Source organism: Epinephelus fuscoguttatus, linkage group LG9 (assembly GCF_011397635.1).
Source record: "Epinephelus fuscoguttatus linkage group LG9, E.fuscoguttatus.final_Chr_v1".
Taxonomy (NCBI): Eukaryota; Metazoa; Chordata; class Actinopteri; order Perciformes; family Serranidae; genus Epinephelus; species Epinephelus fuscoguttatus.
In genome coordinates this window covers 10,294,026-10,312,297 of record NC_064760.1, presented here as the reverse complement: position 1 = coordinate 10,312,297, position 18,272 = coordinate 10,294,026, and the positions used below count along the sequence as shown (strand labels likewise).

At 40.6% G+C, this 18,272-nt stretch overlaps 1 protein-coding gene across 1 annotated transcript in view; it reads left to right on the top strand.

Annotated features, from left to right (window-relative positions):
* Positions 1-18,272, top strand: part of rxfp1 (relaxin family peptide receptor 1) — a 140,604-nt gene that overhangs the window by 10,741 nt on the left and 111,591 nt on the right. The window contains exon 3 of the mRNA XM_049585117.1: positions 3,225-3,362. Coding sequence (XP_049441074.1) covers positions 3,225-3,362 — 138 coding nt within the window. The remainder of the gene's footprint in view (positions 1-3,224; positions 3,363-18,272) is intronic.

Below are 18,272 nucleotides of genomic sequence, written 5' to 3'. Positions count from 1 at the left end.
CCAAATGTTAGTTTTATTATTCACCCCAAGGTAGCTAGTGGTTTTAGTTGCTGACCATGAACTTCAGCGTCCCCAGTTTGAGTCCAGTCATCAGGAGAAGTGGTCAGGGGGAAAGTGGGACAGATTACCCAGAACCCCAAGTGAAGGGGGGCCCTCAAAAAGGCCTGGATAAAAGGTTTAGTTTTGCTTGAAGTTTTTTTTATTTCTAAATAATTACTGCCAAAAATAAATTGAAATTGGCTGAATAAAAAAGACTGAACTTTGAATAAAAAAAGAAAGCTTTCTGAGGCCCCTCTCACCCCTTTAAGCCACAAAATGGTTTAGTCTGCTGCACCCCTGCACATGGATTGGTCTCTACACTCAGCTAGAGCTGCTGACAGGTTTCCAAAAAAAAAGAGAGAACGGAAAGAGATAGAAATCATATTACATAATCATAGGGCCCAGAATTTGTTGCGATGCCCCTGCCAGTCAGGGACATTATGTTCAGTGTCATCCTCCATTGCCATTTCTCCAAAAAGAGCCTGAAATGGCCAAAAAACATCCTCAAATTATATGATGGTGCTGCTAAAAGTACACTCACCGCCCACTTTATTAGGTACACCTGTTCAACTGCTCTTTAAAGCAAATGCTGATGAGCCAATCATGTGGCAGCAACTCAGTGCATTTAGGCATGTAGACATGGTGAAGACGGCCTGCAGAAAATCAAACCGAGCATCAGAAAGAAAGGTGATTTAAGTGACTTTGAACATGGCATTGGTGCCAAACGGGCTGGTTTAAGTATTTCAGACACTGCTGATCTACTGGGATTTTCAAACACAGCCATCTCTAGGGTTTACAGAGGATGATTCGACAAAGAGAAAATATCCAGTGAGCAGCAGTTCTCTGGGTGAAAATGTCTTGTTGATGCCAGAGGTCAGAGGAGAATGGCCAGAAGATGATAGAAAGGCAACAGTAACTCAAATAACCACTTGTTGCAACCAAGGTCTGCAGAAGACCATCTCTGGACCAACAACACGTCCAACCTTGAAGCAGATGGGCCACAGCAGCAGAAGACCACACCAGGTGCCACTCCTGTCAGCTAACAACAGGAAACTGAGGCTACAGTTCACACAGGCTCACCAAAACTGGACAATAGAAGATTGGAAAAACATTGCCTGGTCTGATGAGTCTGGATTTCTGCTGCCACATTCAGATGGTAGGGTCAGAATTTGGTGTAAACAACATGAAAGCATGGATCCATCCTGCCTTGTATCAACGGTTCAGGCTGCTGGTGGTGGTGTAATGGTGTGGGGGAGATTTTCTTAGTACCAACTGAGCATCATTTAAACACCACAGCCTACCTGAGTATTGTTGCTGACCGTGTCCATCCCTTTATGACCACAGTGTACCCATCTTCTGATGGCTACTTCCAGCAGGATAACGCACCATGTCACAAAGCTCAGATCATCTCAAACTGGTTTCTTGAACATGACAATGAGTTCACTGTACTCCAATGGCCTCCACAGTCACCAGATCTCAATCCAATAGAGCACCTTTGGGATGTGGGGGAACGGGAGATTCACATCATGGGTGTGCAGCTGACAAATCTGCAGCAACTGTGTGATGTCATCATGTCAATATCGACCAACATCTCTGAAGAATGTTTCCAGCACCTTGTTGAATCTATGCCACCAAGAGTTAAGGCTGAAGGCAAAAGGGGTCCAACCCAGTACTAGCAAGGTGTACCTAATAAAGTGGCCAGTGGGTGTATATCAGCATTGATATAACATGATCAACAAACTCAGTTATTTAAGCATAACTCATGTAATTGCTTTGACCTCGAAAGGTTCAATTAAGTTTAACCAATGTAATATTTATCTGAAAGTTGTGGTGACATTTAGTGGTCAAATTATTTATTTAAGATATTCTAGTTTATTTATTTTAATTCGATCCTACTCAAATGTTAAATGTGTTTTTGATTTGACTAGCTTTTCAAAATAAGTTGCAAACTGACTAAAACACTTAAATGTTAAAAAAAAACAAAACATAATTTTTAATGCTGAAAAATGTCTTTATTTGAAGCGTTATCCACTAACGCTATGGATAATTTGTTGGAGTGTACAGTCTGTCAGGGCTCAGCAGGATGATGAATTGTTTCTCATCTTTAAATAAATATTGCATAAAGACCATTTATATTTATTTGGCAAAAACACTGGGGGTCAAATTCAGAATGATTAAACCAGCAAACACTGTCTTTTAAAATTTAATCTGAATCTGATGTTTCACTGTCGACAGAAGATGTACGCCTTCTAATTAGACACTGATACTCATAAAATAATGAAGTGGCATAATTCAAATTACCAGTGTAAAGTAATCAACTTGAAATATGTGTGCTGAAGCATCCCAGCTCCTTACAGCACTTCTTTATATTTTGGAGGGCAAATGCATATGAACTGACATGTTTAGTTTATTTCTCAGAAAATAATCATATATTCCACTCATACTAAATGTATAAAAAAAGGTTATGAAGATGCTGAATACATTTGTAAAGCTAATGATGATGGGATGTGACACAGTTGCCTTTAGTTCCTAATTAAGGAAAAGTGCTAAGAAAATGTGAGGGGTCTTGTTGAGACATAATGTCATAATAAATCGACAATTTAGCTTGAAGCCTGACTGCTATGTTCATCGCAGATAACGTGGGGAATCATAAATTATACTCTGCGGTTAATTGGGTCCAGTGCAGAGACTCCAGATAGGTCTGATGTGTAATCTGCAGCTGCCCTGTCACAGTTCTGTCTCCTGTATCTTGAACCAGAGGTGCGATAAGGCAGACTCACCATGGCACTTGAATAAGGAATGTTTATAATAAGGACAGAGTGAGATGAGGGAACAAATAATTTTTCCTCCAGCTTTCATGGCATGTGAGGTCTGTTTTACATTCCCCACATTTGTCAGTCTGTGCGGTTTGTGCTTTGTCTGTGCATAATTTAGACTGTGTCGTAAAACACAACAGCAGCAACGCAACACTGTTGATTAAGCAAACTCATCATGGATTGTACCAAAGCTCCCTGAAGCACTGATCGAGCCCTTTAACGTAGGTTTGGACAAATGGGAGCAAAAGCTTCTGTAATGAGATGCACAAACTCCACATGTTCACTAAAATTTTCAACAAGAGCTCTCAGATGAGTGGCAGAAATGTTACATTCATAATCATATTTGTGGATTTTCTGCTTTATTTATAGCACTCAATCTCACGGAGGAGAAGGCGTCATGCCCCCTTGGATATTTCCCCTGTGGCAACCTGACCGTGTGCCTCCCGCAGCTTATGCACTGCAACGGCATTGATGACTGCGGAAATCAAGCGGACGAGGAGAACTGTGGTAATTCATTATTTCTACTTGAACAAATGTTTAAATGACCGTGTGTTGTTTAACTTCATGCTGAGATTTACCAGCTCCATTGGACACTTCTATAACAGATAAGGCACCCAAAGTTTTCAGATTCACACCTCTCATTCTAAAGCGTAACTTTACACAAAATCCATTTCGAGTAAGTGCGTATGCACATCCACTTTATTATACTTTAATTTGATTCTGGTCTCTGTCTGCGGTGATCATTGTTCTCGCAGCTATTTGCCGTTATCCAGAGTGAATTAAATAACACCAGCCTGTGGGCCAAGAAAAATGAAAAAAAGAAATGTTTCTTTGTACTCAGTGGTCCCAGCACACAGCAGTTAGCTCACTACTACTAGCACTGGAGTGGTTATCTCTATTCATTGCTTGTTCTGAAGCCCCGCTTAGTTCCTAGGGCACAAAACACCTAATTAAGGTTTTCTCAAAATAAATGTGGTTGCATAAAACACTGTTATGGCGCTGATCACACAAAAAGCATTTAAACAGCTGGAGGCACCTTTTTGTAATTGTTTTCAATGAGAATGAAGCTTTTTGTGGTTCCTGTGCTGTGACGCGCCTGGCGTTTTTGTCAGAGCGCTCTGAACTCCTCAAGTTGAAAAAACTTCAACTCAAAGCGGAAAAACACCCCACATCATCTCATTTTTCGTCATCTTTTTTCCGCATTGTCCAGTCTGATGATTTGAGAGGCGAGGCAAGTTTACAGTTGATAAACAATGGAGGAGAAACTGGTGGTAGCTGTTGCTGGATACCCAGAGCTATACGGCTTGGCGATAGACAGCAGGTGTCAAACTGTCCCTGAGTCATCCTAAAATATGCCTGGAAACAGCCATCATGGAGGAGAAGCTCCTGGACCAACTGGTGGTACTCCCCATGATTCACCCTCTTTTTTAGAGTCTCATGTACCCACACAGATCTCTGTTTATCTGTGCCCAACAAACTATTTACTGACAGCCTTTTTTCCACTAGTGGCATTTAATTAAAAAAGAGAGGCAGTGCGGCAAGACTCGCGTTTTGCAACCTGCAAAAAGCTTTCGGTGTGATCTGGGCCGACGTTTTCTCCTTCAGGTTTCTTTAAAATGTTCACTTAGAGCCGCTACAAGGAACTTTTAACTGGATATGCAAAAGTCTCTCGTTTCTGCTGATGTCTGTGCGTGACCTACAACAGCAAATGAGACCATCGGTGTGAAGATAAGCTATTTCTATATAGTGTATATCCATACCTTTAGGAAACTGTCTCTGGGTCCGCGGCAAGTCGCTTCCAGGACGAAACGATTTAAGACACTCAGATGGCACACGTCATCTTACCTAGCTGCTTACATTTATAGTAGAGAAAACCCAATCCCCGGGAAGTCAGGAAATCCTTCAGGATAAACGTTTTGTTTGGTAGCGATCTAGCATTTACCATCTCATCCGGGCCGATGACAGGTACCAGCCAGGCGTTGACAGGGTCCAGCGAGTGCTCAGTCCAAGAAGCCGTGGAAGTGCTAGCCAAACAGGCCTTCAGCCTTACCAGCAGACCGCTGCTTTTACCCCGGTGATGATGGCGCTTACACCGGAGAGGTGGAGCTGGGGTGCGGCAGAGGTGAGCTGGGATCCCGTCAAGTTTTCCCGTCTTGTTGTTTCATTCATCCCCAAAACAAACACATGCACGAGCCAGGTAAGCATCTTTACGACAATATGCGCTAGAGCTCATGGGAAATGTAGGCTTCATTCTGGCAAAACACTACCGCTTTTGTCCACAGGGTCGCCAAAATCAAATCAGAATGAAAGTTCCTTGTAGGGGCTTTAAGTATTTATGGTTTTCTCCTTGTCTTGGTCTTATTCTTAAGGAATCCCTTGATCGTTGCACAAAAGACCTTAGCAATAAAAGCAGGGTAAAAAAAAAGTTTATGGTGATGAATGAAAAAAAAACTAACACACCCTGAGAACAGTGTTCTGCGACCAGGAGAACCCAGTGAATACGCTTTTAAGTTTACACTTTAGATTTGATTGATCGTTGTCTGTTTTCTGGTATTTAGCAATCAAATTTACTTTGTATTTTGTGCTTTCTATGATTGTATTCTTCCAGAAGTTTAATCTTTTCCTCCTCTGATCAACATGCTTTTCTTATCTTCCGCGGTTTTTCACTAACCATAAGTCCAGACAAACAAACAATTTCCATGGAAGCTTTTACTGCTGTAAAACCTCTCACGTTTTTCCTTCACTAAAGAAATCTTTTCAGTAGGGCCGTAACGGTACATGTATTTGTGTTGAACCATTCGGTACGCGACTTTCGGTTCGGCACGACCCTGTACAGAATTATTGGGCGCAGGATATTATTTTATTTTATTTTGTTTTATTTTAATTCCGTTTTTGCGAGCCGAACCATTTAAAATATCTAGTTCCCCGACGGACATAATTGAGTGACGGACCGAGTCCCATAAATCTCCGCTTTCACTTTGTGCAGCGCATTCTCGCATTTTGACAACATGGCAAGTGAGCCTGACGAACCTGAAGACCCACCCGCAAACCTTAAGTCCTCCGTTTGGGAACACTTTGGTTTCAGGGTAAAATACGAAGATGGAAATAAACAAGTTGACAAGACAAAAGCAGTGTGCCGACACTGCAGAACAGCGGTCGGGTATGTACTTGGAAACACGTCTAACATGCTAACGCATCTAAAGCGACACCACCCGAGTTTGAACGTTAACCGGCACGACTAGAAAAAGCAATCTGGTGCAAACTACGATATCGTCGTCGTTTAAAAAGAAAGAGCGTTTCCCTGACCGTCACGCTAAAGAAATAACCAGCGCCATTGGAGTTGAGTAAAATTGTTTAAGCTGCACTTTAGATATAAGCATGTTTTGTTTACTGCACTTTAACAAAGTGGGAAAGCTAAGTAAGTTCCTAGTAAAACTATATCTGAGCAGGCTTTAAAGCTGACCAGCTGCACTATACTTTTTATTTTAATTGAGTAAAACTGTTAAAGCAGAAATTTATATTTATATTTTTCATTCAAAAAATGTGTTAAACAGCAGGATTTTATTTTTCACTTTTATAGTTCTATTTTCATTCAAACAATGTGAAAAAGCAGGATTTTATATATATATATTTGTTTCATTGAAAAATTGTGTAAAAAGAGTTAACTGCTGTGGTGGTATGTTTTATTAAGGTTACCAATAAGTAAAAGATATTTAATAGTTGTCTATTTTTTTCATTACTGTACCCAAAAAAACCAAACCATGACTTGTGTACCGAGGTACGTATCGAACCGTGATTTTTGTGTACCGTTACACCCCTACTTTTCAGGGATACCGTGCAACTGTATAAGTCCCTCGGTTAAAGAGAAAATAAGCCTTAAGTGTCATACATAAGGAGAAAAAGATGTTCTGTGTGACCAGTTCCTGGCCTTCTGTGAGGGGGGAAACTGAGGTCACTGACCAGTATTAAGATGCTGAAGGCCACACTAGTGAAACTGTTACACAGTTGGTTTTGCCATTTAAATGAGAGTTGGTATTTAACTGAGCTTTCACAAGCAAAGAACATTATTCAAATAAGCTAATTAGTTTATTGGAATGGCGGGTAAGGTGGGAGGGAGATGAATGAGGAGCAGGGACTGAGGGTCACTGCTGGTCAGATGAAATACGGTCGTGCACAAAGGGATCAGCAGATGATTGAATGCTATAGCAGGGAGTGTGGGGGTGCAGGAACCCAAGGTGTGAGACTCAGTGTGGCTTTGTTGCTCCCCCTTTGGTTCCTGTTATGAGACTGATTTGTTATTGTATTGAAATTTCTGTATTATCAAGGCATTAGCATGACTGAAACACATCCTGTCAGGTGGGTCGGAGTGTCAGTGGTCTTGCGGTAACCGCTGGTTTGAAGGTGAAGGTGGCTGTCTGGGCCTTGATACATTTTTTTGAAACTGTGAATGTATAACGAATTAATTAATTAACGCCTTTATACGACAAAATTAGCTGTCTCTCATAAAAGAAAAGCTGTTCCAGTTACTCATATACCCACACATTAAAACAGGATAAGGCTATAATTTGATAAATAAGGTGCTATAAAAAGGACAAGATAAAGTGCATATGCAGTTAGGGGACATGGTGGGTGAGGTGAGGGCGGGGGATTTGGGGGAGAGAGTTCAGGTTGTGTATAGCTTTGGGGTGAAAACTGTTCCTAAGTCTGGAGTTGCAGCATTTCAGGGCTCTGTGGCATCTTCTTCTGTGGCCTGTAGATGTCTTCTGGGGGGGGGGTCCAATTATTTTTTTGTGCTGTGTTGACCACCCTCTGGAGAGCCAAAAGACAGTTCCCATACCTGTCCGTAATGCAGTGCATCAAGATGCTCTCCACTGAGCAGTTGTGGAAACACACAAGTCATTTTGAGAGAGAGAGAGAGAGAGAGAGGTTGGTCGTGCTCAGCGTCCTGAGGAAGTGTAGTCTCTGTTGTGTTGAGCCTTTTTCACCAGAGCAGAGTAACCCTAACAGAGGCCCTCTTTATACTGCATTCTCATCGATCAGTCTGGGAATATGCTAATTTGCTTCTGTGGTGTGTCTCAGAGTTTTGCACTGGTCCAGTTCACAAACCCACAACAGCCCTGCACCTGCATGCGGTACACGAGATGAGGGGGGATGAGGGGGGGTTGGCATCCCCCTTGAAATAAAAACGGTCAAAATCATCCCCCTTCTAAAACTGCCATCCCTCCTTTCCATCCCTTGTATCATTTTTTGAATGAATGTGGTTTTACTGCTATTTCAGCATTTAGTTTTACCTTTGGTTTCACGCATATTGAGTACAATACTGTGGGCGAGGGCACGCATGCAAAAATATTTTTATATCGTATCTCAGCGAGCTGAGCTATGTTATGCCTGTGCCCTAGAGAGCGCCCGAACAATGCATAGTGCGTCCAAATTAACACCTGCTCTTTTTTTTTTCTCCGCGATTCCCGATTGTAGAAAATTAGCTTAATGGCTAGCGGACATCTCCTCTACTTATATAAAGCCAGGGACAACAGCAACATTTAACAAAAGTAACGTTTCAGTGTCCCCAGATATTAACTACAAATAGCAGTGACGCAGACCTCCTGTCTATTTCTGTGAGATGAAACCATTTCCCTCAGTGGAAACAAAGCTTTTATTTAGTTTAATTTCACAGATAATAATACAGTAAATTGTGAAGACAATAAAGCCTCCACAAAAATAGCATTTTAAGTCTTGTGTGTGATTTATCCTGGCTTCATATGAGCAGAGGAAATCTTCTCTATTTCCTAGGCTAATTTATACAATGTAAAATGCCGTAGGCTTGTGCTAATAACATTAGCATGTTATATTATTTGTGAAAAATGTGTTTAGAATAAGTCAGTTGTTTTGTTGGTGAACCTTGTGAGTTGCAATGGAGCTGAACTTTGTAACGTTACCTTTGTTAAATGTTGCTGTTGTCCCTGGCTTCATATGAGTAGAGGAAAAGTCTGATAGCCGCGAGGCTAATTTATGCAATTAAAATGCCATAGGCTTGTGCTAATAACTTTAGCATGTTGTATTTGTGGGGAAAATGTGTCCAGATGAAGACAAGTGTTTGTCTGTGAATGCTGCGAGTTATAGTGAAGCTGATTTATACAGATCAGACATGGACTGAGCTGATAGGAGACACACTTTTGAAATTCTGTCTGTGTTTGGATGTACCAATGCAGTATACAAATAACGTCCTCACCGTATTAAGACTAGGTAGCCGTGACTGTCTGTGCCTTGAAGAACAAACTAAAGGAGACAAGAAGTCGGAGGAGGAAGAGGAGTCTATTGTTCCCCAGCCTGAGCTGGGCAACAATAGCTCCCAGAGATGTTGGTGAAGATTCTTAGTCATCCAGTTTATGGTACTCATAAGTGCTATATCGTAGGCAACTAGACACAAGCAGGTGCAGTTGCCTACGATATAGCATAGCTCACAGAGATGATTACATCTACTCACGGGTTTTCTCCTGGTGCTCAGGTTCGCCCGTCAATGTCAATCACATTAGATTACATCAATAATCATAATAAAATTACATTAAATTGGAGTTCAATGTTTCTGTGTCTCTGTATAAAGATAAACTGCATCAATACAATGTTATGGCATTATGTAAGGTATAAAAGTGTATAAAAGTGTAATCTGTTGACGTTATGGTTTAAACACCTCTGAAACCAATCAATGAAATGATCAATGCAATAAAAGATGTTCCAAATTGTTTTTAAGGTGCTGGTTAACAACAGGAGCTGGTTCTGTAGGGAACAGGAATGTAGCGAGACCAAAAACTCATAATAAAAAAGTTCACAATAGATTTATCACTATTGTCGTTTAGGTTTCTCATAAAAAACATATCTGAGCTGTCTGTCTACTTTATTGCTCTCTTATTGATTTTAATTCCAAACACGTTTGTTTCCAAACATTTCCAATAACATTTAGTATTGTAAAGTCCAAAATTCAACATTTATTTTAGCCTCAAAAACAACATCTGGGAATTTTTATGATGAGAACTAGCAGCTTTACAGGAGCTCACAGACAATGATTATCACTGTGTTACAGTGATGGCTGACAGTGTTTCAGGAATATAAAAACCATGTCTATGAAAAAAAAAAAAGAATTTCTGGAACCAGGGGTGCCTGGACAGGGTTCCCACACTTACTCAAACAACAAATTCAAGAACTTTTCAAGGATGTTTTAGGCTGAATACCATAAAATTCAAGAACCCAACACTGCATAGTTTGAGAAAGAGATCAAGGTTAATTACTGTTACAACACTGAATTTTTATATAGCAGCTTTACAGAAGCTCACAGACAACAATTATCAATGTGTTACAGTGATGGCTGACAATATTAAAACAACTACAATTTGTTTTTTTTGCACAAATATATCAATTCAAGCACTTTCAAAAACCAAATGTCTATTTGTGTTTATTTTTATAAACCTTTCAAGGCCTTAACTTCTTTCCACTCAAATTAAAAAACTTGAAAGCAAAGTCAAAGTGCCTGACCAACAATCAGGGGCTCCTAAAGGAACAGTCAGGGTACAGAGGGAGGAAGAAAGAGAAGAGAAGCAGCAAGTATGACAGGCAGAGCTGAAGGTGAGGAGTTAGGCAGACTAATCTTTGCAAATAAAACCTGCTGTGGCGTTCTCAAATTTAAAGCTACAATGAAGACACAGGTATCATACTGAACCAGACGACATACAGCATCCATTGGTACTGACCATGTTATGCTATCTTGTCGAAAAGGGGGCCAAACAACGCTCTAAATTTAAGCTAAATTTTGGTGAGGGAAAAAGTTACTGCCATTTTTCAAAATGAGGTATGTAAATATTTCTGCATACTGGGGGCCCTGAACAGTCTTGAGCCTTATACTCTTTACACTGTTTCAGTTCTGCACACCATTTGACCAGTATTTGATTAATTTAGCCTCAAGAATGAATGCATAAATGAAGATGTTTTAATTTCCACTCATCCTGTGATTTAATACTTTGCAATAATTTCTTCAGTGTTTGATTTTGCTTTTCTTTTATCATTCATTTGAGGGCATTTTTCAGCCCAGGATACATATGTGACCACCTCTGCCTTCAAAATAAGGTCTTACCACGGAGTAGATACAAATACATGAGGAAATATGCATGGGTTAATAACATACCTGACCAAATCTGTGCCCATAATTTGAAAAGGCTCGGAGGAGGTTGCTGTATCGATAAAACCATCAGGGTGCTGTAAGGGAGCACAACAGCAGATTCAACCCAGCCACCAGATTAAATGTTGGCACTGTACGTTTCAGCAAACCACAGATTATGTAACTATTATTATGTAACCACATGGTTACCACCTGGTACTGCAGGGTCACTGACTTAAGTCCCCATCCGGACCAAATATAAAGCATGGACTGAGAGGTGCCAGTTCACCTCCTGGGCACTGCCGCGGTGCCCTTGAGCAAGGCACCAAACCCTTACTGCTCCATAGTTAGCCCCCTTGCTCTGACATCTCACCATTTAATGCATGTACAGGTCTTCTTCTTCTTCTTCTTCTTCTTCTTCTACTTCTTCTTCTTCTACTTCTTCTTCTTCTACTTCTTCTTCTCCTTCTGGAAAAGACCATGTTTTGTTATTTGTTGGGCTCAAACCATGGTCTGCAGATTACCAGCCGTCTGTCCTCGGTGTCATGCCATCCAGCCTCCACTCCACCTCCTAAACAGAAAGTCAGCTCATATACATCTAATCAGCACTACATCACTTTAGACACGTTGATAATGCAGTATATGTATGAAATGAACAGTGCCAACATTTATGTCTGGCGGCTGGGCTGGCAGAGTGCATGATCCATCTTTTCAGCAGATTGTTTACTTCTCTTTCTGCCCTGTCAGTAACTCATTGTGGCTCATTTGTTGCACTCGTACCTCCAAACTTGTGTGTATGTTTTGCACAGCTGGCACAGTGCGGACACCTCCATCAATTATGCCCAGATTAAACAGCAGGTGCACATTTCTACAGTACATGTTGGTGAGCTGCTCTAAAGCTGTTTAATTATGTTGGTAAAGATTAATATAAACGACTTCACCCATAGACCTTCTACTTATTTTCTTATCCAAACCTAAAATAGAATATTACCTGTTGGAAACATGGGGTTGGTTACCAGGGTATGTATTGTTAAAATAACTTATTCAGTATGGATACAGAATACATTTATGAGTGGTGTCTAAAAATGTATTGTTATGCAGCTGCATGACTCAAAGGCACATTGCACCAATAATTACAGTTAATGTCAACAAAATAAAACACACTTTCAGTCCTAAAAACCCCAAATATGATTTTATGATTAAGTTTTAAAATGAGAACTTTTTAATGCTGAAGCCTCCTCACCTCCTCATACTTGACTGACTTCCTGAATTTGTCTTGAGGAGACAATAATCAATCATGGCTCCTGCGCTGACACAGGTGCAGCTTATCTAACAGCTGTCAAATTATAATAAATGACAGCTCTGAATTCCCCTGCCTTCTGTCCATTCCCCAGGCTCAATTTAGACATCTCACAGGGGGGATTGTGAGCTGATGTCAGCTTTTTGTCCACTAAGCGCCTGTTGTTTATGTAGTCTTTTTAAAGCTGGAGCCATTTCACTGCTTTTTTGTATTAACAAAAAAATGCATTTCCTGTCTCGGCTATATTTACCAGTATAACATCACATGGGGCTAACACAGTTTAAGATTACAAACACTTACACAGTACTCAAGGGCCCTCTTGTCTCAGCTGGAGAAGTGTAGTTGGGTGTTGATTGACTAGAAAGTTTTTGACTAAAGTATAAGACAATCTGATGTGATGCTCCTGTGCAGAGAGGAAGTACAAGCAGTCATGTTATCATTCATTGATGTAAGTACGTGGAGCATGAATATTGACACATGTAGCTCCGAAGCAGTGAAGCAGCTTCCTCATACAAAAAAAATGGGGGGAAAATAAGTGGATGATCTCAGGGTGCTGCAGCTGGCCATAGCAAAGTCAATACCTGGAAGAATTGTGAATGTGACAGACAACACATTTATGAATAAAACATGGGACCAGGGCTGAAAACAGACAGTGTGCTCATAGTTAACAAAGTCTCATGTTCATGATCTCTGACCTCTGTCAACTTAGACATTGCAACAAGATCCTCATTATCTGAAGCTAACTTTGAAGCTGCACTCATTCATATTTTTTATAAATGATTTAACAACAATGTAAACAAGGTAAAAAAAACACCCTTTGTAATGAGAAGCTCTTTCAAATACAATTCAGATGATGATAACCCAAATCTGCAGCTCTACGGAACACTTTAGCATCTTTTAGCTCATTGTTTTGGTTTTAGCTGCTGCAGCTTCAGTGTTTTGATCCACTCTCTTGGCTCTCATCAGCGTCATTTCTAGTCACAGGCAGCAGTTTTTAGGAAAAAACGGTTTAGCTAAAGAGCCACATATTTTTTTCAGGAGTTGGTGGATAACAAGCTAAAAGGAGGGCCAAAGGAGCTATGTGCGAACTTCAGAGTGTGACTTGTCTTGACACAGTTCTCAACATGGAGGCGGCTGAGCCAGCAGCTAGCAGCTAAAGATGCTAACTCCATAAAATACTCTAAAGAACGACAACAGTGCTGACACAGCTATCGGTGTTAATCAAGGGGGAACTGGAAGGTGGGTGCTACTCTTCTGCAATGCCACTGTCCCAATATCAGCTGTAATCGCTGTATGAGCGCAGTGGAAAGCGGCAGCAATGAGCTAGCAAGTGGGATACACGCATGAACTAACATGCATGTGCAGCCAGATTTTGTACCATAACAACAACAGAGAAGCTCAGATTACAACACACAGAAGTACCATGACTTCATTCTCTGCTCAGGACGCCATTACTCCACTATATCTTTACATAGCAAAAAGTTTTTTGTTGCTGTATTAATGCTCTGAATGTGGCATACAGAACCTTCAATGCTGGACTTTCAACCTCAAATGAATGCTAATGTTGCTTCATATGTGCTTCATAAAATAAAATCTGATTTTCACCATATTAATTTTACAAGTTGATAAAATGTCAGTGTTGTGTTTGCAGCTTGTTGCACTTCCCCCAAGTGGCCAAAAAAGCAATTACTGCAGGCGTAATTAAACTTTCTTAACCTTTAATGTCACATTTTCATAAAACACGTCCAACTCTAACCTTTGAAAGGGATTTATCTGAACCACCCAGGATGAGATTAATATGTCACAACACAAAATAATTAATAATAATACTTGTGATACTGTTTTGGTAGTTAGTTTTTGGTTAGGGAATGAGGCTCTTCAGCTGTACTGGTTGACCCCTCACAGCATGTCACTCATCATTCAGCACATCTAAAAGTCTGAGTTATGCTTTTGCTGTAATTTTATTCATGTCATCACTAACTTTTCAGCAGGAAAAAAAAGTCTGCTGTTTGTCTTTTAAATGTTATAGGGCTTTTCCATCATCACTTTTGGCCATGCCAGGTCAAACCATGCTGCGCCGCTTTGCTTTTCCATTGTCAGTTTTAACATGCTGATCCATCTCTGGCTATAAGCGTGCCCGACCGCCTCCACGTGGGTAGCAGTGACATCTTGCCGTACATAGCCAACCCCATATGACCCCCTTCTCCAATTCATACAAGTGTGTGTTGCAAGACTCAACCTATGTCTGTCTGTTCAGGAGAACAGAGAGATGTTTTTAAATGTCTCTGTGTTCAGCTCTTGGTACTTCTGTAGATTCAAACTGAGTCTTAGTGGTTTTGGAGTTTATTTTTGTGCTGCATCCCTGTTTGTAGTTTAGATAGCTGCTTTATTTACTGTTTCACATTCACTTTCAGCTGTAAAGGAATCATGTTCAGTTCCTGCTGATGAAACCCAACATTTCTTTATTTTGCTGCTTCATAGTAAAAGGTTTTACCTAGCAAAACAACAGAGGACTTTTATTGTGAAGAATTTATAGGAAATTAAATGTGTGTATCACCAAAGTAGTGGAACTTTGTGCGCAGCTTTTCCTCAATACATATAAGTCCAGTCATACCACAGGAAGAAAGAGTAAAAGCAGAAACAGCCAGTGAGATGTTGATGAAGATCTGCAGACAGCAGGCTCTTACTGCACCTCTGCTAATAGCTCACCTCCAGCAGGTAAACTTAAGTTACCTGCTGTTCTGTTTGATTAAAAAAAAGGCTTGCAGCAAAATTACAGAGGCCTTGAGGCACGGATCAGCCTGCTGCTTTTACTGCTGCATTCATTCAAGACAAGTCTTCAACAGTTAAAGACAGACTTTCAAGTGGATAGCCGTGTTTAATGGAGTTGCAAATCCCTGCCCTATGGGCTGATGTGCTGAGTCAAACAAGGACGAGCCAAGACAGCACGTGTGTGGAAAAAAAAAGAAAACTCCGGCAAGTATTTTAGAGGAAGAGCTCTAAGGACAGAGGAGCTGAAATGTCAAAAAACATTACTTGAAATGAGGAATTTGACATGCTCAGATGCATGCTTAGCAACAAAGTAGCTTTCTTTGCATTTAAAAAGAGGCTTTTCACATCGGCCTTCAATACCAGACTTTTTGTTCATCACTTTTGTCAGGAGGAACACATTGTTCACCTTAGAGCTTTAGGGACACTGATAAAATCCTTTTGGAGCAGTTTGACTGTCACTGCCTACCATCCTTGAGCAGGACACCAAGCCCGTGACTCCCTCTGGATAAGCATTAAGATTAAACACATCTCTCTCGAAGGGATGGTGCAAAATACCAAAGAAGTCAAATTCTTAAAGCCACTGAAGAGAACCGGACACAAATTAAGTTCTGACTGTTTCTGGCTTCATCTTTCAGACAGACAGATCATTCAAGCTACTTTTTGGTGTGTGACTCAGCCAGCAGATTCTGGAAATAAGGAGAGCGTTATTCTGTCATCATCGGCTTTTTACAACAGTTTAATGGTTTCTTGAATCCATAATTTCAGAGGTGTCTCACAGATTTAAACAGCGCAGCCTTCTCACACTGCGGTAGACTAGTCATAAATTCCAGCTGAAAATGGCAGCCTACCTCAGGGCCGTGAAAAGGACAAAACTCATGTCCCACTTGAAGACTGAATGAATGCAGTGAAGAGTTTAGACAGAACAGGTAGAAGTGCAGGGTGCAGTGGGGCAGCCTGACACTCACACTGACTCACCAGTTTGTTTCCTCTCCAGTATTCAGTCTGACACGACTTCTTGCTAGCTGTTTACAGGCGGGAGGGTTTGATACAGCCACCTGGTCTGATGCCAGTTGCAGTCAACAGTAGAGGATGTGTGCTAATGCACAGTTAGCACAGCGGGTTTACAGAGTGCAGCAGTCACACAGCATTTAAAACCAAAGTCCTGAAACTGCATCCAGGGTAATTGCTGCTCCACTAGCTTGAGGGTTTCAACTAACGATTATAAATCTACATAATGTCAGAAATGCCTGTCACAATTTCCAAAATGATGTGTTAAAAAGCTGCTTTGTTTGGCCAGCTGTCCAAAGCTCACAGTTATTCAGATATCTATAATGTCTCTTTAACAATTTTTATTGATTTTACATTAAACAGTATACATTTGTCTACAGTGTATACATGTCATAGAATATAGGAAAATAATAACATAGTAGCTGTAACATTCAAATACTTACAAGTATGTAAGATCTAGGGTTGGGATCCGGATCCGGTTCTTTTTTGGAACCGGGTCCATCACATTTGGAATAACGGCTCCTGCAAACGGTTCCTAGATTGTAAAAAAAAAAAACAAAAAAAAAACCGTCACGTGCATTTCCATTGTGTGGCACGGGCGGCACGGTGCGGCACGGGCCGCGTATTTCTGGCAGAGTCCGACATTATTTAATGACTAAAGCACTGAGTTTGTGTCACACAGTTGTTATGGTTACAGGCTATTTAACAGGCCGGGTGTGAGCTGTGGGTGCTCAGCGGAGAGGATAAATAATAATAAAATAATAATAAATATATATATTTTTTTAAAGGAGGGGATAAAAGAAAGAAAGAAAGAAGAATAAATAAATTAAATTATATAAATCTAAAAAAAGGAGGGGAAAAAAAAGCTGCCTGACTCTCAGAATAATGTTTTAATCGTCCTTATTCAGTGTAAACTGTCATAATACTCTAAAAAGGGGGCCCATATTTTCCTAAATTTTTTTCACTAAGCCTTGGAGGGTGTGCCTAATTTTCTCTAATTTCAGAAAATACATGATGTCTCTAATCCAGCTTGTGAAGTTAGGAGGAGCTTGTTCTTTCCAGGAGAGGAGGATGAGACGTCTAGCGATCAAAGAGGTGAAAGCTATAATTACATGAGGTTTGCTTCTAAGGGGGCGAGTTTCATGGGTGAATCCAAATAGGGCACATATAGGGTTGGGATTGATGACTCTTTGAAGCATCTTAGTATAAGCACTAAAGATATTGGACCAAAATGTGCTAAGCTTGGGGCAGGTCCAAAACATATGTATAAAGTCCGCTGGTTGACCCTTACAGCGAGGACATGAAGGGTCAACATTAGGGAAGATTCTCGCCAGTCTTAACTTGGTCAAGTGTGCTCTCATAACAATTTTAAGTTGTATCACACTATGCCTGGTGCAAGGAGAAGAGTTATGTACCGAGTCACGCACTGCCTCCCATTGATCGTCTGTCATCTCCTCACTGAGGTCGTTCTCCCAAAGTCTCCTAACATCTTGCAGAGAGTGAGGGATGGTATTGCATATATTGTTATAGAGAATAGATATTAAACCTTTGCAATAAGGGGATAATGACAGGATATAATCAACTGTGTTGTTAGCTGGAAAGTCTGGAAAGGAGGCCATACTTCATGGTAAAATGTTTAATTTGAAGGAATCTAAAGAAGTGAGATTTTGGTAAGTCAAATAGTTGAGAAAGTTGTGCAAATGATCCGAACTTGCCATCCACGTATAAGTTAGAGATTGATTTAATGCCCTTTGAGGACCAAATTCCAAAGGTTGAGTCAGAGAGAGAAGGTGGGAAATTGTAATTATTCTTAATGGGAGAGTGAACCGATGTTGTCTGGAATTTAAAGTGCCTTCTGAATTGTGACCAGATTCTGATCGAGTGACAGATCACTGGATTAGCACCAAATTGGTTTGGGGTGGGGGGAGATGGGGCACATAGTACGGAGCATAAATCAAGTGGACAACAGGCATATTCCATTTGCACCCAAGTTTCGCACCCACCGGGCTGGTCTCTCTCATACTCTAGAATATATCTGAAGCCTCTACAGAGCTTACTGTTTGAATTTGAACCCTTCATGAATTAAGTTGGACGATTGACCTGCTAGCATTCAAAAATCCATAGCTCCCCTGAAGTGAACAGCCTATTGCCTTAAGTCTAATTTATACATATAAAGCTGTGCGCCTATGCA